Here is a 26,775-nt window from a genome sequence, read left to right as displayed (position 1 = left end):
CTAGTAAAAACAACATTTGCACATTTCTGTATCATCTGCAATTATTTGTTTCCTGATCTATTTTCTATATTATTTCAAAGGGACACACACACGCACGCACACACACACGCGCGCCCACGCACGCACAAACACAAAATATACACATAATAAGTGCTCTGGTTGACCACATCTGTACTGACCCAATTTGTTTCCCTGGGGGAAAAATAAATAAATAAACCTAAAATGCTGACACTGAGCAGGTGCTCAAAAAACATTCATGGAAAAATTATTGTAAGTGGAACACCCATATGACATATAAAAGAACAGATATGCCCTGTCTGGTGCACACATTCATGCCAATGACCCAATTACACTGTGCTGCACTATGTGTTCTGCACTTGGCCCAGAGCTGCATCATGCACCCTTCAGCATTGGACCGTTTCATAACAGAGTAAACACAACTGCAGCTAATCAAATTAATAGTGGGTACATTTGATTTAGGTGTACCAGTGTAGCGAGCATTGTGTCATGATCTGTTTCCCTGTTATGTTCTCTTTTTTTTTGTAGTAACATACATTTTATTTTGTTTAATTGTTGTAGATAGGTTTTATTTCACAGCTATGTTAATTTTATGTTGTAGTACTCTAGTGGGTTTCCTGTTTTCCTTTGTACTGTTGCCTGTCTTGACTCTCCCGTCTCATGACTCACATTCCCCTTCAACCAATCATGTGCTAGTTGTTAAACTTATTCACCTGTATCCTGTTAGCTCCAGCCAATCCTGTTCTACTTGTTAATGTTGTTCACCTGTGTCCTGTTACTTCTGTGTGTATATATAATCCCCTGCTTTTGTTGTTTGTTGTCAGATCCAAATTCATGACTGTATTTGTTTTATCAGCACTTATCTCCCTTTGCCTCTATATTTGCTTGCCCTTTATGGACTTGTTGTTTGGACTGTCAGTAATTTAATATTTTCAAACTTCAACATTTCAGTAGAGCCAGGTGCTAAAAAATGAAAATGCTATTTATCAGCACCTGGCTCCTTTGAATATGTTTTTAGCCCCATGGGGGGAGGATGTAATGAAGGTTTAATTAGAGATTTACTCATAAGTGCAGTATAAGTTAAAACATGAAATGTGTATATATATATTTTTTTCTTTTTTTTACCAATGTATGTTAGTAGATATAACTAAATGAAATCCTAATGTGCATTGCACCAATATCAAAAAGCAGCAAACAGAGCTGTACATTGTTCTTTTTGCAAATGTTATTTAAATCAAACTAAACTGTTAACCTCATCCTTCGGAACGGCTTCTCAGTATGACTTTGATGTAATGAAATTATAAGTCTGGGTTTAGAGCTGCATACTATTACAGCACAGTAAAAATAATTGATCTATTGAGAGTCATTGTTAGATAAGAACGTGTCTGGTCTTATCAAGATGTCATTTTGATCTCCCTGTGTTAAATGGGGATAGAGTTACACAAAGTCACTGACTTCACTCTTTTTATCCCCATCTTCCCTTTTCTTCCCCTCCTCCTCTCCCTCACTCCCTTCTGTCTTTCCCTTGCCTCCATCTTAAATGTCTTTCTCTGCAGGCGTCAGAGCTGGGAATGCTGTCTGTCTACTACACATACATCTTCACCTCTATGGTAAGGAAATGGGACACAGGGAACAGACTATTGGATATTGGGAGTAAAGACCTGGAGGTTCTTAGACAGACAGACAGACAGACAGACAGACAGACAGACAGACAGACAGACAGACAGACAGACTCCTCAAAATGACAGTAGTCAGGCAGCACTTAAATTACGGTCAATGCTGAGATTGAAGGAAATGAACGATAAAAATATAGAATCAGGGAGATTGTTGGAAGAAGGATGACATTTAAAGAGGGCTGGATAAACCTTACCGACACCGCTCAATTATTACCTGAATTCAAAAGAATGGCATTAACCTGGTATCTAAAAATAAGGATCTTTTGGTATGATGGGCTGATCCACAAGAGTTACTGTAGGATTTCAAAGTTGGCAGCTTGAAGACAGAAAATCCAGTGCTATGGAATAATCCTTCAATTTTCCCCCTGGCAGCTCCCTAATGGAAATGAATGAGGTCGGGAACACTTTGCTCTAATGGTGCTATGGGGATGATTCATATCAACCTGATTTATGACTCATTAATGTCCCTATCCACATGTCTCCTCCTGGTGTGGTTAAAATCCTCAGAAAAATCACCCCTTTTCAATGAACGTCAAATATTTTTCTCCCTTCAAAAATGTCCCTAAAGGAGGATTTGTAGTACCTCTTATCCTTGCTCTCTTTGCCCTCATTTAGTGTTCCAGTACTTATGAATGTATGTAATATGTTGGATCCTCCAGAATTTGACTAATCCGACAAGCAGGGTTTGATTTGCTGGGGGTTTGGGGGGGGAATTGGGAATACCTTCTGATGTTGTAACATCATAAGGTATTATATTATGTATGTGTCTCTTCAAAACCAGATACATTTTTTTCTTCCTGACATGACAGCAATACACTTCCGTACTAGCCTGGTTCCAGACGAATCTGCCTTGGCAAAATTGCATTGCACTTTAGCCCTCGGCAGATTAGGTCTGGCCCCCCTCAATAGAGATTTAATTTCTCTCCCTCCGAAGTTGTGAGGGACCAATCAGGGCCCAGTATCCAAATGTGGGCGGGCTTATCACCTTATTTGGAGCAATGATGACGTACAATGCAGGAGACTCATTTTCAGTTTTTCACAACAAAGATGGACGCCGCCATAGCATCAGTAAACGTGCTAGAAAATATTTCTTTTCTAAAAGACGAACAAACAATTGCCCTTAAAGCTTTTGTTGGAAAGAAAGATCTGTTAAGAATAGTTTCATCTGGTTACCAGACTAAATACGAGTGGAGCTAGCTTTCGTTGTTTATTATTTCAGCACCGGCGCTTGTGTGTGACGTAGCAGGAAGCACTGCTCTGATTGGTTTTAGGTCTAACCAATAGAGTCCGTTTGGCTTTTTGTAACCGCCCCTTGGAAAAAAATCTATCGCTGAGAGGGACCAGACTAATATCCACGAAGTGTGTCGTGTGATATTGTCTGGCCACGCGAGGCTACTTCCATACTGTGTGTGTGTGTGTGTGTGCGTGTGCGTGCCCGTACGTGTTCTATTATAATTCCATAAAAACCTTTAGCTGCTGAGTGTTTGGAACATAGTGACATGTTCTTAAGGCAAAGTCGTTGAAGTTGATCATTGGTATGATCTGGGGTCAGCTCCTCATCTCATATTTGAGTTGGGGTGTTTTTTTTACCAAGTTCAATATGTGGGTTGTGGCATTGTTAAAAGGACAACTATCAGACACAGAACATTCTCTAGGGTAGGCCTACTGTATATAATTCTCTAGCGCATTTAAGAGCAAAAACCTAAAAATCTTTGAAGGGAATTTCACAAACAACGCTGTCAATATGAGTTGCCACATACAATCCATTTCTGGTCCCATCTCTTATCCATTACTTTGATCTCTTTCCACACCATCTCCTCTTATCTCCACCACCTTGCACACTCCCTTTCATCGCCCCTCTCTCTCTCTCTCCTAATCTTCCCCACCTCACCACTCCTTCTTTCACTATCTTCTATTTTCTCCTCTTCTCTCACTCCACCCATCTGTAATGGTGACACCACAGTGACTAACGACATGCCAGGCCACTGCCCTGCCTAATCTGTTTCCCCTGAATCATTTTGAGATGTTCCTCAAACCGGCCTCTCTCACCATCTCTAAACAGCGCTTCACAGTGTGGCCATTTCCTGCTTTCTGTTCCTTGTCATTCGTCATGTTTTCCGTCTGTTTTGCTCAACACTGTTGTTGTTCATTGTTGTTGTTTTGGAACCATCGCTGAGAGTTTCTGGGTATGAGTGATGAAAGACAGAGAAGGTGTGGCAATGACAGATTCTGAAGAATTACAGCAATGAGCCTCATGAACGCTGTATTATATTTCATCACCAGTTGGTTTATGCACGGTATTTACATCTATTATCTCTTTGTGTCTGTCTCACCCTCTTTTTTTCTTTTTTTTTTGCAATGAGGCTCATGTACATGGAGCAGATTGTCTTTCCAAAGACCTATTACCTATTTTACCTCATTTAAATACATGTAAATGGCATATGAGCACCAAGCCGCTATTTGCTTGGCAGCGCCACAGCGCATTTAGGGGTGCATTTTACCCTTTACCCTTTGCAGTTTATTTTGATCGCATTTGTGCGGGTTTAGTGGCAGCAAAAGCCACACAATCCTTGTCAACCCTCAGAGTTAAAGGACTGCTAAGGATTTTGCAGTGCATGCGTACGTACGCACGCACGCATATTACCTTCCATGACAAATCTGTTAATTAAGTATTATTGTCTGTAGTCCAAAGATGGAGAGGAGAGAATGACCACCAGTAGAGCTAAAGATCTAAATCCCATGCCATGTGCTTCTTGCTACATTAACTACGCTGATGTTCCAAGCATGGGCCAACGATAATACACATTAAAGAATAATCAAGAAACAAGCATCCGCTTAAGTTAATGTGGCATACTAGAATTAGACATGCAGGTAGCAGAATCTATCCAACAGTCTTTTGTTTTCATTATTTGGCACACAAAAGCTCTTGAAACAATTTTATTTTTTGTTTCCTGTTAAGTCCACTTAACTTAACCAGTACTAATACCAGACATACTGCTCTTTAATGAGAGCTCTAATGGAAATCTGACCACTTGAGGGGGTAAAGCCTGTCCATGTGGAGGTGCAGGGAAGCTCGACTGGAGGTTTTTATTTGATTTTCTTATACTACAGATGTACTGACAGATATGTCAGTAACTGACATCCCAAAGCTTCCATAATTGTACTGCAGCCATGCAGAGCAGGGGTGGGCCTAATATGTTTTCCAGAGGGGCCATATACTGACTTTAAAGGCAGGGTAAGTGATATATTTTGGTTAAAACAAAACGTTTTTTATTAAAAGGTTAAAGCACTATATTCTGATAGTAATCATTGCTATAGAGTGTTTGTTCAGTCACAGGGGTCTCCCCATCTCTCCAGCTCTTTAATAAACAGAAAATTAATTTTCAGGTAGGTGACAACATTTATCAGCTTCATTTTTATAGTGTTCCAGTTCCAATTTGTTCAGCTCATTTCTTTGTGTCACCACTTCCAATTTCACTTGACTTTCTGACTGTGTTCTCTATCCTGATTGGATAAAATTGGTATCCTGACCTGCATTTTCTGTTTAATAAAGAGCTGGAGAGACATGGAGACTGTTACTGAACAAACACTCTACAGCAATGACTACTATCAGAATATAGAGCTATTTAACACTTATTTTGACCAAAATCACTTACCCTACCTTTAATGAAGAGAGCAAAGGCCGAAGGGCCACACATTGGACAATTGAATTGAAACTTGAGACACATTATTGCTGAATTAAGTTAGAACTGCTTGAGTTTGGTCGACGCGACAGATTGATTTACGATAAGCTATTTGCCATAAGCTATTTGCCAGGACCGAGCTTCACAACACATATTTATGCTTATAATGCTTCACATTACAGCTGTATGTGTCACTCTGGCAGTAAAAAGCCTGGGTACTGAGGCAACTCTGGCAATGATGGAAGAAGTACTCACATGTTTTACTTAAGTAAAAGTATTAATACTGCAATGTAGATATACTTTGTTAAAAGTAGAAGTCCCGTATGCAAAATGTACAAGTAAAAGTACAAAAGTATTGGCATCAAAATACACTTAAAGTATCAAAAGTAAAAGTACTCATTGTACAGAATGTCCCATTTCACAAGTTCAAAATGTATACAATTAAAAAATCTTTTGAAAATAGCCAATCTACAAGCTCTCAATGTGTCGCATTGAGACACATTGTGAGCTTGTAGATCGGCTATTTCCAAATGGTAATAATATATATAGGGCTGAAGTGGTTAGTGCATGTTTTGTAATAATTATAAAAATCTACAAAGTAACTAGTAACTCACGTTTTCATATAATTGTAGTGGATCAAAAGTACAATATTTCCCTCTGAGATGTAGTGGAGTAGAAGAAAAAAGTATTGAAAATGTAAAATAATGAAGAAAGTCAAAATACCTCAGAATACTTAAGTACAGTACTTGAGTACATGTACTCCGTTACTTTACACTATTGCACTCTGGTGTACGGTGAGGCTACAATTAAAAGCTTACTTAAAGCACTTGAATGCAAATCAACTGTCATGTATTGCTGTTGTTGTTTTAAGAAAATGGAGTATATTGTTTGCATAGTGTACAAATTACCAAAAATAAAAACCTGCAAAGGGAATGCAGTATCAACTTTTACTATATCTAGCCAGCTGTCTGATTTTCACCACTTCATAGGTCACTGATGAAACACATTGCATTATGGACTCAAGGCAGACTGTTTCGCAATCATTAAAAAAAAATGTACATGGCTTGGTTGAATATTTGATTCTGATTGGTCAATCATAACAGCTCGTATAACAGACCGTTGTTTTATCAAACACTCAGAGCACCTGCTCACTGATTTTATGCTGTATCCAACACGGCAGCCATGTAAACACACACCATGTAATTTACAGCTAAATGTTGCCCTCAAGAACTTTTTTGAAAACATTTGAATCGAGAACTAGACAATGCAGTAACTAAAACTTTATTCTATTTGATCAACACTCTCTGTTGTTTTTTGAGGCGACCGTGCACCTCGCATACATTTATGGAATACTTCTGTAAGCAAGGAACTACTTAGTTTTGTTGTTGCTATTGGGTCAATTTATTAATTTATTAATTAAGTACAGTAGCTGTGTAATAAGCTTCGCCTTGGGGTTTAATCATCCTGTCAGGGTTTATTTCTCAACAATGACCGCCGCGCCGTCAATTATCCCGTGCATATTTATACCTGCATTAATTGAGTATGTACTGAACTTGTAAATATGAATTGCCATTGAGTTGCCGCTGAGAATTGAGTTATATTAATTTATCTCAAAATCCAAGACAATGCTGCCTTGTATAATTATATAAATGGCATACTATATTATATATTATTACATATAATTACGGCTTTACAGCCACTCTAAGCCTAGTTTAGGCTGTATAAGACAAGCTATGGCTCATGGCTCATGGACGGCTCACTGTCAAAGCTATGAGACATTAATGACACGTTGTCAGCCGCCAGACATTTCAGGAGATATGAGCCAAGTGACTGCCTGTGAGACGTCCCAAATGACATCCATGAGCCAAAAATAAATTGTAGATGAAAGCAAAAATACATATCAAACTACCTCCAATATACAAGCCCCCTCTCTCGCAGTGTGAAACACAGCACACCTGTTCACACAGACACAAACACACCTCATTGGACAATCTCTCACAGTCTTCATTCCACGGCTTCTATCTGAGTGATTTGTATCCTGTAATCCAAGCTTGTCGGGCAGGATTGAATAAATCTCGTGGGCTCGGCGGCGGTGGCCCATCGTATGTCGACGGGACGCCCGATGTCATTTGAAGGTTAAAAAAGCACAGGATTGGGCCTAATGTAGCCTGCCAGGCCACATTGGTTGCGCTGTTGTGCATCATAACTCTGAGCCTTGATAGAGGCACTTCCACATGCACTGGCAACCACGCAATGTGTCCACAGAAGCATGAAAACATGCACACACTCACTGACACATGCATGCACGCGCAGACAGACAGACAGACAGACAGACAGTTTCCCACATGGCTGGTTGACATATTATCTGCCATCAATTCCACCCCTCGTCCCCGCTGCCTGTTTGTTTTTGTTCTTCATGATTCATTTATCTACACACACACACACACACACACACACACACACACACACACACACACACACACACACACACACACACACACACACACACACACACACACACACGATCCTTCTTGTCACTGCCTTCATTGTCATGCAGCCCTGTCTGAAAGGCTGCCAACACACACACATACACATACACACACACACACACACACACACACACACACACACACACACACACACACTCTAACTAGCTAAATTGAGGTGGAGACACCCACACACATTTTGCGATGCACTATAAATAAATAAAATAGACCCTTTATGTCTTTCTGTGTCTCTAATTTCTTTGTTTCTGTAATTACAACTCTTATTTTTAAAACATTGTCAATCCTGTTCTCACTACTCACTCTTTCATTCTATGCTATTAAATGTTGTGTAATGTAAAATTAGTTAAAATTTTGCTTTTGTTGATGTCAAAATGTTTGACTCTCTCTCTCTCTCTCTCTCTGGTTGTCTCCACCAGGCCGAAAGGCATGGCGAGAGAGTATGTTTTCCACCCCGTCCGTCCGTCCGTCCGTCCGTCCGTGTGTGTGTGTGTGTGTGTGTGTGTGTGTGTGTGTCCGTCCGTCTGTGATCAGCTAATCTCTGCCAACGTTGGCTTGATCACAGCGCCACTGTGCACACACACTCCCTGGATGCCAATTCAGAACCTTTGCCCCAAATTTTTCTCATGGGCCTTTAATAGCGCCACCAGGAGGCCGATTTGTGCAAAACATATTTTTTGACTGTACTCCTACAGATTTTGAACAAAAATCCTGCAAATCGGTACACAGTATCTCTATAATAGTCATTAAACGAAACGGATCTTTCAGATTTCTCATATTCCATCCTGATTGGCTAAAAATGTCTTCCAAAGTTTGCAGGAGTGCTCCGTTTTGAACAAAATGCCTCAAATCATGAACACAGCATGCAATTTCTGTGAAATTTTGCACGCACATTCCCATTAGGCCGAGGAAGAACTACCATTGGATTTTTTTCAAATCAGCTTCATGGTGGCGCTATAACAGGCCGATTCGTGTTTTTACCTATAATTGCACCGATCTGTGTAAAACTTTGTATGCACACTCCCTAGAGTGTGCATACAAAGCATAAAAACCTTTGCCCTGCATTTTTCACATCTGCCTATTATAGCGCCACCAGGAGGCCGACTTATGTAAAACACATTATTTTATATTACTCCTTCCAATTTTATCCAAATTTCACACAAATCGGTACACATGATCTCTATAGTCATGTGATCATGACGGATGTGTTTGATTTTTCATATTCCATACTGATTGGCTAAGATTGACATCTAAAGTTTGCAATACTGGCTTGTTTTGAACAAAATTCCGCAAATCATGAACGCACCGTCCAATTGCGCTCAAACTTTGCACGCATATTCACATTATGTTGAGGAACAAATGCCACCCTTTTAACATTGGCCTGTTATAGCGCCGCCAACAGGTCTAATTTAGCGAAACACATGTTTTTAACAAAATGCCTCAAATCATGAATGCAGTCAGTGTCCGATTGTCGTGCAAGGCCTAAGAAGAAATGGCACCCTTTTCACGTTGGCCTATTATAGCGCCACCAGGAGGCCACAATAGCCTACCTGACCTGGCGGAGACCTGTGCTCCGAGGAGCACTTTTTCTAGTTTTGTTTCATTCCCTCCTGACTGCCAGAAGGCAGTTAACAGTAGTGAATAATGCCTCTCGCGCTCCACGCAGGTCGAGTCTTAATATAAACAGTCATGTGACGCGTAGGCTACCTGTGCGTCCGCCGTCCCGGCTACATAAGCACATGATAACCTACGCGCGGCCTCTTTGAACTTCTCGCTACCTGGCGTGCATCGCGGGTAGGTATTGCTCCGGAGAATCCGTGCATCGGATCTTTGTTTTGCAGGTCCAAAGAGAGTAAGATACTACGTGTTGTTTGGTGAGTTGACATCCTGCCTGTGATCGTTGTCGAGAGCGCAATGTATTGCCCTCTTAAGGCTGTGGTTGTCAAACTATCTCCTCCTCTTTCTTTATCTATCGGGAGGATTTTTGAGCGTGGCTCGCTCACCAGCTACACACACTGTCTTACACAGAGTGTTGTGATAGTGATTCATCCACACTGGGTGTCGGTCGCGTGCTGTGGGCTGCCCACCGCACTCGCCTGATTTACCTGGCTATAATAGCTTGTTTGATTAATTAAAAAATAAATTAATTAAAAAGTTAAATTGATTAAAAAAATGTATCAAAAATAATAATCAATTAATTAAAAGTTACTGGAAGTTCCTGACGCGTACTGTGGATGCACAGTTCTCGCTAGGATTGCCTGGTTAAACACCTGATTGACATTTAAGCTGTTCTAAACTGTCGAAGGTGAGTAGAGTATCAAATCTGCTGGACGTTCTGGTTAGTGTTCAGATTTCCTAGCCTGATAAGCTAACAGCAAGCTACTTTAGCCTGACTGATTAGCTACACTTTGTGATTGTTGCTGGAGGTTACTAACGTGTTCTGTAATTGTACAGCTCTCGCTGGTATTGCCTGGCTATACAACTGACTTGATATGGAGTGTTCGTCCTGCAAAGTTCACCTTCAGGTCGAGGACGGCCATGAATTGTGTCTATCATGCTTGGGTATCGGTCATCTCAAGGAAGCTCTGACTGACCAGGCATGCATGAATTGTAGCGTCCTGCCACACTCTGTGAGAGAGGCCAGGCTGCATGGGGTGGAGAATCTCCTTTACAGGGGAGACCTTCCACCCTCTGGGGTCCCTTCCGGTGGGAAGATTCTTAGAGGCCGCGCGTAGGCTATCACGTGCTTATGTAGCCGGCACGGCGGACGCACAGGTAGCCTACACGTCACATGACTTTGTTTATATTAAGACTCGACCTCCGCGGAGCGCGAGAGGCATTATTCACTACTGTTAACTGCCTACTGGTAGTCATCCAGGAATTCACAAAACCATAGTTACATTCGTAACTTCCGTTAGTCATGATAACATGAGGTGATAAATAACCACTGTGACTGCAAATTATTGGAATTTAATTATTTCCCCTCCACAGCTTACAGAATGTGAAGCTCATATTTCCCTGTTTAGACACAGAGTTTGTGAATCAATCAACTGAAACTAATAGAAAAGGTAATTAGCTGTGTTGAAAGCAACAATGGAGAAAAGCATCCAGTCATAATGCAAACTATTTCATTATATTATTGCAATAGAAAATATAGGACAGGATGTGTTTTACTATACATCTGCTTACTGCTGATGTGTGACGCAGATTTCAACTTACTTTAAATTGCTGCTATGAATTGGCTAAGGGTAATACATATCTTTTTCTTTTACAGGATAATAGAAACTTTTAAAACCTCAGAGCCAGCCCTTGTGAGCAGGAACACATTGTATTTGATGGAACTAATGCTGGGGACACATTAATTAAGTAGTCAACCTCATCTCTCTCAGCAAGACCCATCTAAGGATAATTGATTATTTGTAATAGGTATGAATTTATTGACTGACTTCTGGACATGTGGACATGCTTGACTTGTCTGAATTGTCCAGCAGTGCAATCCAGGATTAGAGACCCTCACAGACTGTGAACACTAATTTATGCTGGATGAATGGTGATAATAGCATTTGTCCCATTAGTATATGGCTGGTGATTATCAGTATGCACAAACAACCTGATAATGGAAAACATCATCAGCTTGTTTCCATTATTATCAAATTAGCAAATAGTGTAATATGCATGTATGCATGCATGTGTACTGTATTGTACATGCACATGTGTGTTTTTTTTACATTATCATGTGTCAAGCAACATTAGTGATGTTCACAGCCATTATGTTAACATCTGCACTGTTTGAATCAACCTGATGGAGCTTTCATTACCAGTATTGTGATTATCAGTGCACCAGGCCAAGAAAGGCAGACACCCTGGTCGATACACAGCTATGTCTAGATGATTGCAGAGGAGTGATTGATCAGGATGAAGAAGAGGAGATGGAAAATGCAATACTTTTTCCCCCCTCTCTGTAGTTCTCTTGTATGTCCTGTCTTGTAGACAATTGTGGATGGTTATTGAGTCACAGGAAAGGCATTCATCTTGGATCACAAAGGACTTCTAACAGCATAGATGTGTCACGGAGGTCCAACACAATTATAATTTACAATTTAGGCATTCACAAACTGCCAATACAAAAGTGCCAAACAAACTGCGATATCTAAATAAATTATATGAACCCTCGTCAACAAATGATGGGGAATAAATACATGAATAGTCACATGAATAGAGTGCAAAGAAAACAATAAAACAATTAAGTGCTACAACAGGTAAACATCAAACCTAGCATCCTTCTATAAATTCATAAAGTCTCTGTCTCTCTGCCCTTCGTTAATCTCGAGAAGACCCAACCGATCGACCCTTGTGTTTCGCCGAGGACCCAAGAGAGTGTGCTGCCCGGCGTGAAGTCGGTCGGATCAGCGGTTGTCCAGAACAGGCGATCTGACATATATATAGGTATATTATACGGACATCCGGCTTACCAGAACGCTGATCCGACCGATATGCCCCATATGGGCGGACGGACATACGTACAGGCGGACGGACGGACGGACGGACGGGTACAGCGGGTACAATGGGTATTGCATAACTGGGTGGGTATTGCATTCCCAACTTGCATAGTTCCTGACTAAATAATAATATTAGCATTTGTGGATAAGCAAACGGTGTGTATAAATATGATATGTGAACAAGTAACCAACAGACATCTGCATAGCATAACTAGCATCTATTCAAATAGTCAACAATAATTGAAACAAGAAAATAAGGAGTGCGAGGGGGTGAGGTCGAGTCTGAAGAGGTGAGTTTTCAGACTGCGGCTGAAAATGGGGAGTGAGTCTGCAGTCCTGACTGAGGAGGAGAGGTCATTATACAGCTTTGGAGCCAGCAAGGTGAAACGTCTAGGACGTTTGGAGTGTCGGGCTGTAGATGTCCTGTGTTAGCTGATCCAACTGTGTGGAAAGGAGTGTTGGGGTGGATCAAGTCACATAGGTGGTGGGGGGGGGGGGGGGGGGGGTTATGTCCTCGATTGCCTTGTAGGTCATCTCCAGTGTTTTGAATTAGATGCAGGCAGAAACTCATATTTTAGCTTTTTTCTCTGTTGTAAATAATCAATATTGGGGCACATGTTGGACTGTAATCAATATGTATTTTAAGGCATATTGATATTGTGATTAATAAAATGTATGCACTTTTGTCAGCTTTGTGGGTGTTCTGCCATGTCTTACAGATAGTATACAGTAACAGTAGTGTATGTGGTGCAATTATGCAAAAAATGTACTGTATGTTAATTGACAAACGCGACCTGCTACAGTATATTTCTGATTAATGACTGTTTGAGAGTTATCAACATGTGCACATGGACACAATGTGCTTTCTGAACATCAATGATGAATGTTGCAATCGTTTGTATGTGGTGAAATCCCACACACATTTGCTAAATCATTTTATTTTAAGTGGTACAGGGCTCTGCTGTCTCCTTGTCATGGGCAGTTCATTCTGATGCAGACACTAGTAAAGTAGGTTTGGTCCTCAAATAATTGTCTTTGTAGAGATGAAGGGCTCTGCTGTCTCCTTGTCATGGGCAGTTCATTCTGATGCAGACACTAGTAAAGTGGGTCTGGTCCTCAAATTGCCTGATAGGAGGTCACTTGGCCTTGATGGGAAAGTCTCAAGAGATCGATAGGAACCACTCAGGACTTCACTGAGATGAGCATGCGTTTAGATGGAGTCTCATCTCCATTACCTGCAGCTCCTCCATCTGTCTTGTTGTTTTTCTACTTCTTAATATCCCCCCACACACACGCACGAGCGCACGCACGCACGCACGCACACGCGCGCGCACGCACACACACACACACACACACACACACTTCTGCAATCTCTGATGTCATGCAACTAAGCCTTGCAGAATAAATCAGCTTTGTGCTTTGAGCAGCTCAACAACATTTTGTTTGTTTTGCTATCCAGCTTCTCATTTAGAAAAGTCATTCATTTAGTGATGTAAAGAACATCGTTTCTCTGAAGGGTCTTGTTTAAAATCTTCTTAAGCCTTTTTTCTAAATTCCTCAGTAAGAATCTGAGGGGATTTGAATGAATAGTTTGCAAAAAGACAGCATTTTCCAGATTCTAAACATATGCTGATGTGTGCAATATTCATGGTGTTCGAAGATTCTACCAGTCCAAGAATGATTCTGGGCATAAGGTTTGCTTCACAAACAGGCTGTTATTGTGAGAGGGTCTGACATAATTCCATGAATAACGGTTTTGAAATGGGTCATTTATTCCCAAGCCTCAACGGGAATGAGGCCAGATTGTTTTGTATTCACCCATTAAATAATTTGAAATCCATTTTGAATTAACAACATACGATACTCTCCCCTAAGATTCATGAAAAATGGGTTTCATGGTCGTCTTTCACGGAAGAAAGACCAATTGGATTATTGAAGATGATATAACTGTCAAGTTACTGACCTGTGCAAGAATGATGTGTTAGAACTGTCCTTGTTGCACGTGTCCACACTATTTCTCTGCAGCGTTGACTGAAATCATATTTCAGTGCAAAGTCATAGCTGACTGAATATTATTCAGTTCGTTCAAACCACCAAATTCATTATAAAGCTGGAATACTGTGACAGCTTCAACGTTCCCTATAGTCTTTGACTACACTTCTGGACAATTCCAAATTCAACAGCATGACCCTATGGCCTACTTGGGTAGTTGGTATATCATAGTTTGTGAGTATAGTACAGTATATCATAGTGAGATGGTAAAATTGTGTGTCAGTGTGTCTAGTTGTTTCTTCTGCATTATTCTACGGATTTGCAGAGGTTTACAATAATCTGTTCATGAGCGTGGAGGTTTTTGTTACTTGTGTGTGTATTTGTTATTTATGTGTGGATGTGGTTGGGTGGCTGTGGGATTTTGTGGAATTTGAGGACGTGTGTGGAGGGGGGTTGGGGGGGTTATATGCACAAGGATAAACGGTAGAGCTCTGCTGGAATTGTTGCCGCCGCGACCCGACTCCGGATAAGCGTTAGAAGATGGATGGATGGATGAAATATCAGCTGTATTATTACGGGGCCAGAGCTCTGCTCTGGAACCGTATTGTTATTGGCAGTATTCTGTCACTTCTTCTTCTTCTGCCACTTTTCGCAGTTCTGGCTGAACCGTGCAGTCGCTTTTTACGAAACTCGGCCATATGGTAGATGGTCATGAAAAACGATCAAAAAATAATTCTCACAATCTTTCGTCAAAAGGTGGCGCTATAGCACTCAATTGAAAATGCCAACTTCGAACAGGTACAACTCATGCCCTGTTTGACCTACAGCCATGAAACTTGGATACACATATGCGTCTCCTCATGCTGAACAACTTTCACCCTCTGACTTTTGACCTCTGACCTTTAGATCTCCCACCATTTTGAATTATATGAAAAACAGTCATTGGCTCCTAACTTCTGCATTTTTTCACTTATGGAAAATCCGTTGGAAATTTTTGTAGGCAGAGGTCCAAAGTTCAAGTGTGAAACGTTTCGTGCAGATTGCTCAAAAATCCCAGGAGGAGATAGATTTTAACTATTACAGTTTTATGAAAATTATTCATCTGTGCCTAAAACATACATGCAGACTCACATTTCTTTGAAACTTTGCAGAAATGTACAGGGTCATTCCAAATATCACAGAAACCAATCTTACTCCAATTGGCCAAAAGGGGGCGCTATAGCAATTTTTTGAAAAGGCAGACTTTAAACAGGCATAAGTCATGCCTCGTTTGGCCGAAAGTCGTGAAACTTGCTTACACATGTGCCTTGACTCATGAGGAACACACGTATCGATTTGACCATTAAGCTCCGCCCTTAGATTTTCCGCAATTTTGAGCAGTTTGAAAAATACTTGTTTTTGCCAGTTCTGGCTTAACCGTGCATACGCTTTTTACGAAACTCGGCCATATGGTAGATGCTCATGAAAAACTACCAAGAAATAATTCTCACACTCATTCGTCAAAGGGTGGCGCTATAGCACTCAATTGAAAGTGCCAACTTTGAACAGGTACAACTCATGCCCTGTTTGACCTACAACCATGAAACTTCGATACACACATGCGTCTCTTCATGCCCGACAACTTTCGTGGTCTGACTTTTGACCTCTGACCTTTAGATCGCCCACCATTTTGAATTATATGAAAAACAGCCATTGGCTCATAACTTCTGCATTTTTTCACTTATGGAAAATCCGTTGGAAATTTTTGTAGGCAGAGGTCCAAAGTTCAAGTGTGAAACGTTTCGTGCAGATTGCTCAAAAATCCCAGGAGGAGATAGATTTTAACTATTACAGTTTTATGAAAATTATTCATCTGTGCCTAAAACATACATGCAGACTCACATTTCTTTGAAACTTTGCAGAAATGTACAGGGTCATTCCAAATATCACAGAAACCAATCTTACTCCAATTGGCCAAAAGGGGGCGCTATAGCAATTTTTTGAAAAGGCAGACTTTAAACAGGCATAAGTCATGCCTCGTTTGGCCGAAAGTCGTGAAACTTGCTTACACATGTGCCTTGACTCATGAGGAACACACGTATCGATTTGACCATTAAGCTCCGCCCTTAGATTTTCCGCAATTTTGAGCAGTTTGAAAAATACTTGTTTTTGCCAGTTCTGGCTTAACCGTGCATACGCTTTTTACGAAACTCGGCCATATGGTAGATGCTCATGAAAAACTACCAAGAAATAATTCTCACACTCATTCGTCAAAGGGTGGCGCTATAGCACTCAATTGAAAGTGCCAACTTTGAACAGGTACAACTCATGCCCTGTTTGACCTACAACCATGAAACTTCGATACACACATGCGTCTCTTCATGCCCGACAACTTTCGTGGTCTGACTTTTGACCTCTGACCTTTAGATCGCCCACCATTTTGAATTATATGAAAAACAGCCATTGGCTCATAACTTCTGCATTTTTTCACTTATGGAAAATCCGTTGGAAATTTTTGTAGGCAGAGGTCCAAAGTTCAAGTGTTAAACGTTTCGTGCAGATTGCTCAAAAATCCCAGGAGGAGATAGATTTTAACTATTACAGTTTTATGAAAATTATTCATCTGTGCCTAAAACATACATGCAGACTCACATTTCTTTGAAACTTTGCAGAAATGTACAGGGTCATTCCAAATATCACTGAAACCAATCTTACTCCAATTGGCCAAAAGGGGGCGCTATAGCAATTTTTTGAAAAGGCAGACTTTAAACAGGCATAAGTCATGCCTCGTTTGGCCGAAAGTCGTGAAACTTGCTTACACATGTGCCTTGACTCATGAGGAACACATCTATCGCTTTGACCAGTAAGCTCCGCCCGTAGATTGTCCGCAATTTTGAGCAGTTTGAAAAACACTTAAACCCATGATTTTTCAGCTATTTGCGTGAAACTGTATCATCTGTGTAATCTCCTTTTTCATAGTTCCTTGTCTGTTGGTCCAATGGCGTCTCCCTTAAATGAGTGCCTCACAATCTCAAGGTCGCCAGTTCAAGCCTCACTTGATGCAGACTTAATTTAAGTTGAATTGCAAACAACATGACTGTATCAATGAATACATGTGCAAATGGTAAAGATAACCTGAAATGCTTATTTGAGAGTACGATTTCTCAATGTATGACATACTTCATTCTGAAAATAGCCGATCTACAATCTCAAAACTTTTCAGATAGCAACGTGTTTCTGAGCTTGTAGATCGGCTGCTTTCACTGTTTTCGGTAGCGAGGAGACATACAATTTCTCTATTGGTAAATGGTTTGTGAACGAGTGATCTTAGTGTTGGCTTGGTTCATGACAGAAGGCAAGAGTTTATGATCTTCAACAGACAACATCAGCCTGGACAAAGCTATAGCACTATAGGTAGTGTTGCAGCCTATTAGCCTATCATGGGGCGGCCATAGCTGGGTGGTTAGTGAGCACGCCTAGGGAACCAGAGGCCCTGGTTGCCCCAGGTTCGATTCCAGGCCATCCCAGCATATGCGTCGATGAAATGAAATTTGTCCCTGAGCAAGACTCTTAACCCCTAATTGCTCACAGGTTCTCATTGGAAACAAGACCACAAGGACTTTCATGAACGACCTGTTAAAAGGAATTATCCTTATCCTAGTCCGAAGGTTGAGAGTTCGATTCCTGTTAATGGCAATAGGTTGAGATGTCCAATCTATCCATTCTGTTTCCATCTCTCTCTCTCTCATCAATCTATTCCGTTTCCATGTCTCTCTTCAATCTATTCCGTTTCCATGTCTCTCTCTCTCTCTCTCTCTCTCTCTCTCTCTCTCTCTCTCTCTCTCTCTCTCTCTCTCTCTCTCCAGTTTCCATCTCTCTCTCTCTCTCTCTCTCTCTCTCTCTCCAGTTTCCATGTCTGTCTGTCTCTCTCTCACTGGCCCCGTATTATCGCTGCTTGCAGCTATATTTCCTCTTGTTTTTTTGTAAGAAATGGGCCCAGCTCATTTGTCATGTAGTCACCTATTACATTTGTTTTTAACATATTAAAAAAAACACTCTTGTCCTCCAATATGAACTACCTTTGCTCATTACCATGTAATGTTAAAGGAACACATCACTGTTTTGCAACCTTATTTCCATACACCGGTCTTGACTAATGCTGACTATAAGATGGTACCATTTCAGCCTACTTGATTTGTATTGAGTCTCAGAGGCTGGCTGTGGATAGTGCAAATATCCACCTGCTGATGGAGGATATGGAGATTGAGTTGAGGTTTCTATTCCCCCGAGTGCTTGACCTTCACAGACACAGAGCGAATCTGATAAACTGAATGACTCGTCTTTGTGCTTTCCTTTCTCCCAGAGCTCTCATTCTCTGACTCCTTCTGCTCTCTCTCTCGTTTCGGTGTTCTTAATTTTTTTATTTTCCAACTCTTTGTTGGAAGAATAATGCACCTCCTTCCACATGTCTTGCACTGTCTTTGTCTGACAACCACCCTCCTTTCCTGCTAACGGTATCTCCTGAAGTCTTTAACCTAACCTGTACTTTGTCTTATGTTTTTTTTGGGGGTTTTATGACCTCAATTAGACCCAACAAATCTGAACTTTGAACATTCAGTGGATTTTCTGTGGTCTGGGGTTTTCTGAATAATTAGGCTGAAAAGTAATCTGAGCTTGGCCCTTCGGCAGTGAGGTCACAGTCGATTAATCCCGCCCACTCTCCTCCTCGCCCCTGCCCTCCCCTATCCTTTCCTTTGGGGGGGGGCGGAGCAGAGGCGATGATTGACAGGCAAAATCCCTCACCAGCGACACCCGCAGGCAAAGATTTCTTTTTTCATTGCAGTTGAAAAGGCTTTAGAATGTGAGAGAAAAACACCTGCCATGGATCAATGGAGTGGAATTTTTTGTTAAAACTTTCTATACACGTTTGAAGGACCATGACAAAGACTTTTAATGTGTGGTAAAACTGAACGTCATGAAACCTTTAAGCTTAGAGACGTTACTAAGACCAGTTACAATTTGCACACAGGTGCTCTTTTATGGTGGTTTTGAAGGAGGCTAAGGAGACACTTTTGGTGGTCTGTTGGCAGGACATTCCACATTTTGGTGGCATAGCAGTAGAACGAATTTAACCCCATGTTTGTGCTGAATCTGGGTTGAATGAGATCAGTGGAGCTCCCTCTGGTGTCTGAGCGTGTCTTTTACGCTATTGAAGTAGTCTGACAGGTACATGGGTATCCCTGTTTTCTTGCGTATCTTGAAGACCAGGCGCATTGCAAGGTGCTTTATTCTGTCCTCTCTGATGAGCTCTTTGTGTTGCTTCTGTGGTGCCATGTAACTCCTCTCACCTCCTTACATTGGACTGTGTTTGGTAGTAGAGTGATACCATGTGACTCCTCTCCTCCTTACATTGGACTGTGTTTGGTAGTAGAGTGATACCATGTGACTCCTCTCACCTCCTTACATTGGACTGTGTTTGGTGGTAGAGTGATACCATGTGACTCCTCTCACCTCCTTACATTGGACTGTGTCAAAGATGCGTAATTTAAGGACAACTGTCGCTTCGCACAAATTGTACACAAATGGTCTCCTAAGTTGGCACCGTCTGACAGCAGATCTTGCGGACGTCCAATGTTTACTGGTGTTAGATCTCGCGAGAGTGTGTTGCTGAGAAAGGCAGATAGCAAAGTTGATTTTCTCCTGATTTGTCTCTGTGAAAAATACCATTTTCGTTTCAGAATGTTGGGAATATTGTGTTGCTTGTGACGATTGGGTCCAATATTCATTTCAGCGACCATGGGGTAAAGCATCGTTCAGAAGCTGTGTTCACGTTCGCTCTCCCATTGGAATTAATAGACTCCAACCTGCTTTCTCCTAAAGAGGCGGCCACCAATGTCACACAGAAACGGGAAGTAAAAGCCAGTTGCAGTTGGGCAGTCTTTTTTTTTTGTCTCCTTACACTGGACTGTGTTTGGTAGTGGAGTGATAGCAGGGTTCTTTAGTCTTTGCTGTGCAGCAGAGGAGCTGAGAGAGGTTAAGTCCTGGGATTTTGTGGCCTCTCTCTGTGTCTGGAAGGTCAGTCACTCGGGAATTATTTCTCACCTCATGTCTTTTTGGTGTGACTGTCTGTCAACTGTATTTTTGTCTTCTCTCCACACTTTCTCTTTAGCTTATTCCCCTTGTTCACTGCCTCCTTCATTCTCTGCTGTCTTTTAACCCCCTTGTGATGTCATTACCTGACCCCCCCCCCCCCCATGAATACAAAAGATGAATTGCTGCAGCAATAACTTTAGAGAGAAATATAGCATCCAATACAACATGATATCTGAGCATTTTCTAGCCACAGTGATCCAGTTGTGTAACATGTTATAAGTAATCGATGTCGCTTCAAAATGACACTTCAGTGAGTGAAGAGCGATCACATTCTCAAGTCGAACCCGATTAGTTCCTTCGCCAAGGCAACTTATCCTCGCCTCCTTCCTGCTAAGGTATAAGGAAATGCTGTGAGCAAGGATGGTAAAAGGATTTCCCTCAACTCTAACCCATCGCCATCCTCTTCACTTACATATTCTTGACCTTGGTCACAGTGACATTCACACACACACGCACGCACGCACGCACGCACGCACGCACGCACGCACGCACACACGCACGCACGCACACACGCACACACACACACACACACACACACACACGCACACGCACATGCGCACACACACACACACACACACACAATCTCCTATTCATCCTATTCTTCTAGTTCATAATCATTGCTTTTCTTTTTTCTTTTTAAGATATTTTTGGGGCTTTTCTACAGGGAGAGAGATATAGTGAGTGACAAGCAGCAAAAAGTCATACTATGGAAATAATCCATGTGCGTTATTTATAGAAGTGCATAGTTGAATCGGGTATAAACATGTTGGATGAACACACTGTATCATGATAATAATAAGTTCATGATCATGATAATAATCTCTCTCTTTCTCTCCGCTCATTCCTTTCTCTCTGCAGGAATTCTCTCTGCTCCGATTGGACGACGTGGAGGAGCAGCGAGTCAACATACTTGGTTTTTCTGTGTTCAATCAAACCCATCCCTTTTTCCAAGACTTCCTGCTGAGCCTCAACCGCTCCTGGCAGGAGAACTGTGACCACGCTCCCTTCGCTGGCACACCGGTCAGTGTCAGATTTCTTTTTACAGTTTGCATAAAGCAGATTGGGTGTGGGTATGTGTGTGAGCATACACATCACACAGAATGAGGACTCATTCTTTAATTGGCTTCATTAAATTCTTGTTTCCTAATTAAGCCTTTCAACTAAATCAACGGCTGTTTTAGCAACCAGCTGTGTTTCTCTTGTTGCTACTTGCTCAATCTATTAGCATTTGTCTCTAATGAATAACAAGGTGTCTTTTAGGAGTAGAAAGATAATAGCTACTATATGCTATGTAAACAAAACACAGTCTGACAACAAACACATTTGTGACAGACAAAGACACAGAGATCTATGACAGATGTAGAGTAAATTTAAGTGGCAATAATATTGTTTAGTTTTATGCAGTTCATAATGAATAAGAGTATAATTTATTCAAGTGATCTTGCAAAATGATGTCTGTGATCCATTCTGTCACAGATTCATACATTCATACACAGTCTGTAATTCTTTCCACACTGTGGAAAAGAGAGAGAGAGAGAGAGAGATGTTTTTCAATGCTGTCAGCAGATCAGAGTGTCTGTAATGATCTAATGGAATAATCTCTCTAGTCTCTACCAATCTACAGATGGATTAACCCCTCGCTGATCATGGCCCACTGATATGTTAGGCACAGTGGTGTGTAGCACAGTGTGTGTATCTTGCATGTCGTGTGTACTAGCATAGTTTATACCCTACTGTATGTCCTCCTCCCCCACACACCCCCACCCTGCAGCTCTCTTCGGCGCTGCTGTTTGATGCAGTGCATGCGGTGGTGTCTGCGGTGCAGGAGTTGAACCGCAGCCAGAACGTGGGTGCCACTCAGCTCTCGTGCAAATCCTCTAAAATCTGGGAGCATGGCACCAGCCTTATGAATTACCTGAGGATGGTAAGTGGAACTCCTCCAGAGTACAGTATTGATCTCCGCTAATGTTTGTGTCTTTCTTTCTTACCGTCTTACTCACTCTCCCTGCCTTTATTTTATCAGATGAGCCGTGAAGTGATGCAGAACTATTGAAACAACACTGGCTGTTTGTTTGTCCGTGTGCGCTTGAATGCGTGCGTGTGTCACTCTGTTGTCAATCTATTAACCAGAGGCTGAAAATACCAACTTGCACTATTTAAACACAATATCAGAGACCCCAAATGAAATACGTTAACCACATTGCTATTATGCACATCTCTTTCTTAGTAATTATGATCAGCCAATAGGGAAAGCAGCAAAAGAGACCAAATGAGAAAATGTCAAACTAAGTTTATTGATTTATCACACTCTCTCTGTTAATGGGAAAGGTTAGAGCTTATGAGTTTCCCACGCAGGCAGATAATAATGTATTATATCTGTGACCTGTTCAGAAATATAACCACTGTCCAGGTCAACGTGTCTCATTTCTCCTCATTATAAATATATATTAGAGAGGGAGAGATAAAGATGAGCTGTCATTGACTAAAACATATATACTTATTAGAGAGAACTAGAAGGGAGAGCTAGTGGACGATCCCCATGTGTGAATCTGACACATATTCAATATCACACAGTTTTTATGTCCCAGTTTGCTCTGTGAAAGACCACATGAGTAATGACTCTCAATATTATGCCCTTGCCTTCATCACAGCATTAAATTCCTGATTTCATAGCAAGTCACAGCTGCTTGTGCTGCTATAAAATGCAGGATTTTGGGGTCTGACTTTTAACATGTCTGTCTCTGTGTCGGACAGGTAGAACTGGAAGGTCTAACGGGTCACATTGAATTTAACAGCAAAGGCCAGCGCTCCAACTACGCCCTGCGGATCATGCAGCATGGCAAGGATGGCTTAAGGCAGGTAAAGTCACTCCACATCATACAATAATATGTCTCTTAAAACATTTCATTGAAGTCCAAAAGCTTTGCTTATGGAGCACAATGTTCATGGAACGGTTTTATTTTGAATGTTCTGTAGCACCTCTCTTCTTACTTGTAGAAAATAGAAATCATTTGCATATAGATGGAACAGTGCTCCTGAACTGTCACATTTAAAGAGTCCCCCAAACATAAAAGGCATTTAATTCAACTTTCATTCTTTGAAAGACTTCCAGACATCCAGGAAATTAATTCTTCAAGTTACATTTTGTGTCTGTCATCCTTTACCCCTTAAAGCTGCTATTTATTTAAAGAATATAAATTGATTAGAGCAATTCATTTTCTTGCAAATGAGGTACAATAACAGGCACGTCTGGACTGAACAATAAACAAACAAACAAACAAACAAACAAACAAACAAACAAACAAACAAACAAACTATAACATGTTCTCAGTAGAGCACAGACCTCAACCAAGGTGACATATTGTCTATAAGGTTTTGCTGTGCTTGGCGTTTTGCCAATATGACTTCATCTTCTTCCAGGGCCCAAACTTTGTAGGGGCTGGACAGCTATGTTGCTGGTCCCTTTTGTATTTCTCCTAAGATATAGTACAATTGCCAGAATTGCACCTTGATAACGGAATTTCTTACACTAGTTTGAAATCTGCTATAACGTAATAAACAGTCAAACTACAATACCCTCAGCATTCTACACTTTCTCTCCCCCAGTGCTGATTTGCTTCATTACATGGACTTCACATTCACATCAGGGTGGTAGTGGTGCAGGGGTCGGAGTGGCTGTGAATCAGAATGTTCCTGGCTTTAATCTTGGCTCCTCCAGGCTTAGTATACAGCAATGTCAACTGAGGGTGTACAGTACATGAGTTTCATACTGTGGTATATAACTAGCTTGAGTCATGCAAGAGACCCTTAAAATTACACTTTTGCTTGGTTACCTTCCCACTTAATCCATGTACTGAACAGTAATAATGTGTGTGCATGGGTAATGGAGCTCTTCACAGGTCCAAAATGACGGTCCGAAACCCTAATGGACACGTACAATTTGTTCAGAGATCCGGGGAGACCCGACATTTAAAGAAAGACATACCCAAACCCTATAGACCTGTGAAATGTGTTTCTAGATCCAATTTGTTCCGAGATATTGCAGAACCGATTCCGACTGTTGGATATTATATGGAAATGACAAACCTAAAAATCGGTCCTACAATACAATGCCATTCTATCAGTAGATGCCTGTTATAGAGTTCTCCATAATGGGATCTAGCAGCCATGTAGCAGCCTACATTAAGAGATAATTTCATTAAATTGCATATATATAATCTTTATTCCAGACTCGTGGGTCCATATAAAAAGAAAAGACATCACATAATATAAAAAGAGACAGCAGTACAAGAATATACATTTTTGCATGTTTTCACCTCAATGAATAAGGAAGGAATCCATGATCGCATACACAATGAATCAAAAGTTATTAGTTTTCCCTCTCTGCATTTGCATTACTAAGAGCCAAGGCGTGCAGGGCCATGAGGGGCTTTTACAGTATGTTTGTCTTTCCATTACAATCATGGCTGTGTCTTCCCATGTCTCCCATTCACACTGACTCAGTCAGGCAGAACAACAGCGCTATCAGTCTTAATGTGAGGATTTCAACCAGTTAGTTATGATAAAGCACACCTGCTGGTTGTGTTACTGGAGAGAGGCAAGACGTTAGGCTGTGATACTGCAGGTGGAGGAATTGTTTGTGTTGCTGACTAACGCACATACTGTTGGCAAAGACGCAGCCAAGAATTTGGCAGAGACATAAGGGATAATGCCAATGCTAGCAGCTGGTTCTTCTACACAAGAATACACACAAAAAGGCATAATAAGACACACATATCACAAGCTGATACTTCTGTCTTTTTTAGTGGATCAAACAGTTGTAGCACCATGCCTCCACCTCCCACACTGACTGGAACCTGTGAAAAATAACAGAAACAGAAACTTCTTCCCGGACCGGAGTATTCCGTATTTTTCTCATAAATCGGCATGAATTGTATTTCAATTCAATGTGGAAGCAGTTAGAAATCTTTAACGTTTCTTCCACCGGGAAGAGCACAGACTAAGGCAAAATCTGGTAAGGCCTGGTAAGAATCCAACACAGCTGTGAGCTATTCCCACTTGATTGATTCATAACTATAAAATATCTCCCCCACCTAGCTGCAGTCGCAGTCCCTGGTCCTGAAATCTCTCCTCAGCAAACTTACCTAACAGCCGTTGCTGTCCCTGATGCTGACATGTAGCCTGAACAACCTTACTTAAAGGACAACTTTAGTTTTTTACAACCAAGGTTTATATTTTAGCTTGTAATTAAAGTAAATAAAAGATGAGTGTTATTTTTTTTTCATTTACTGCTTTCTACAGTTTTGGCAATTTTTGCGATATTTCTTACAGTGGGTGGGGGCATTCTGTCCGGTGGCTAAATATGCCTTTTTTACACAATAAAAGAGGTCCTGTGGTCTTTGATGGACAGCTGTGAGTTATTGGGGTCTAGAAGAGCTACTGTACATAATAATAAAGAAAACACCGGGTTATTGTGTAAAAAAAAGACATATTTAGCCACCGGACAGAATGCCCCCGCCCACTGTAAAAAATATCACGAAAATTGCTAAAACTATAGAAAGCAGTACATTTAAACATTTTAACACTCATATTTTATTTACTTTAATTACAATCTAAAACATAAACCTTGGTTGTAAAAAACTAAAGTTGTCCTTTAACTGCGCTTCTGTGTGTGTGTGTGTGTGTGTGTGTGTGTGTGTGTGTGTGTGTGTGTGTGTGTGTGTGTGTGTGTGTGTGTGTGTGTGTGTGTGTGTGTGTGTGTGTGTGTGTGTGTGTGTGTGTGTGTGTGTGTGTGTGTGTGTGCGCGCGCGCAGACCCAAATAAAGTAATTTTAAAAAAGAGATAGAGATGAGTGATGGATGAGGTTGATGTAATCAGGTCTGGTTGTCAGTCTCAGCCAGCCTGCCACCTGGCTCTGATGGCACACAACGCAAAGAGCACACCACAATCTATGCATGTCTTTCTAAAGCATTTATAGAGCAGTCTGCCACAGCCTGCAGCACCTCACACCATCCCTGCACCTCTGTGTGGCCCCTATGGAACCATCCCTGCACCTCTGTGTGGCCCCTATGGAACCATCCCTGCACCTCTGTGTGGCCCCTATGGAACCATCCCTGCACCTCTGTGTGGCCCCTAAATATTCTTGCATTGACAGGACTGTCCAGCCTTTGTGTGGCCCCTGGGCTCTATAAACAAGCCTTCATTGTGTTCATGTCACTCATTGACAGCAGCTGCTAATTGGAGGAAGCTGGACAATTACTGGACCAGAGTT

At 41.3% G+C, this 26,775-nt stretch overlaps 1 protein-coding gene across 2 annotated transcripts in view; it reads left to right on the top strand.

Moving 5' to 3' along the window:
* grik4 (glutamate receptor, ionotropic, kainate 4) overlaps window positions 1-26,775 on the top strand; it is a gene marked incomplete at both ends in the record, with an annotated part of 153,662 nt that overhangs the window by 56,689 nt on the left and 70,198 nt on the right. For both annotated transcript variants that reach the window (XM_084064174.1, XM_084064173.1), the window contains 4 exons: window positions 1,575-1,628; window positions 21,363-21,524; window positions 22,276-22,428; window positions 23,259-23,363. In XM_084064174.1, the coding sequence (XP_083920300.1) occupies window positions 1,575-1,628; window positions 21,363-21,524; window positions 22,276-22,428; window positions 23,259-23,363 (474 nt within the window). The remainder of the gene's footprint in view (window positions 1-1,574; window positions 1,629-21,362; window positions 21,525-22,275; window positions 22,429-23,258; window positions 23,364-26,775) is intronic.

Source organism: Gymnoscopelus microlampas (genome assembly GCF_963454915.1).
Source record: "Gymnoscopelus microlampas genome assembly, chromosome: 8".
Taxonomy (NCBI): domain Eukaryota; kingdom Metazoa; phylum Chordata; class Actinopteri; order Myctophiformes; family Myctophidae; genus Gymnoscopelus; species Gymnoscopelus microlampas.
Note: the sequence above shows the minus strand (reverse complement) of the source record. Positions and strands in the feature narration are given on the sequence as shown.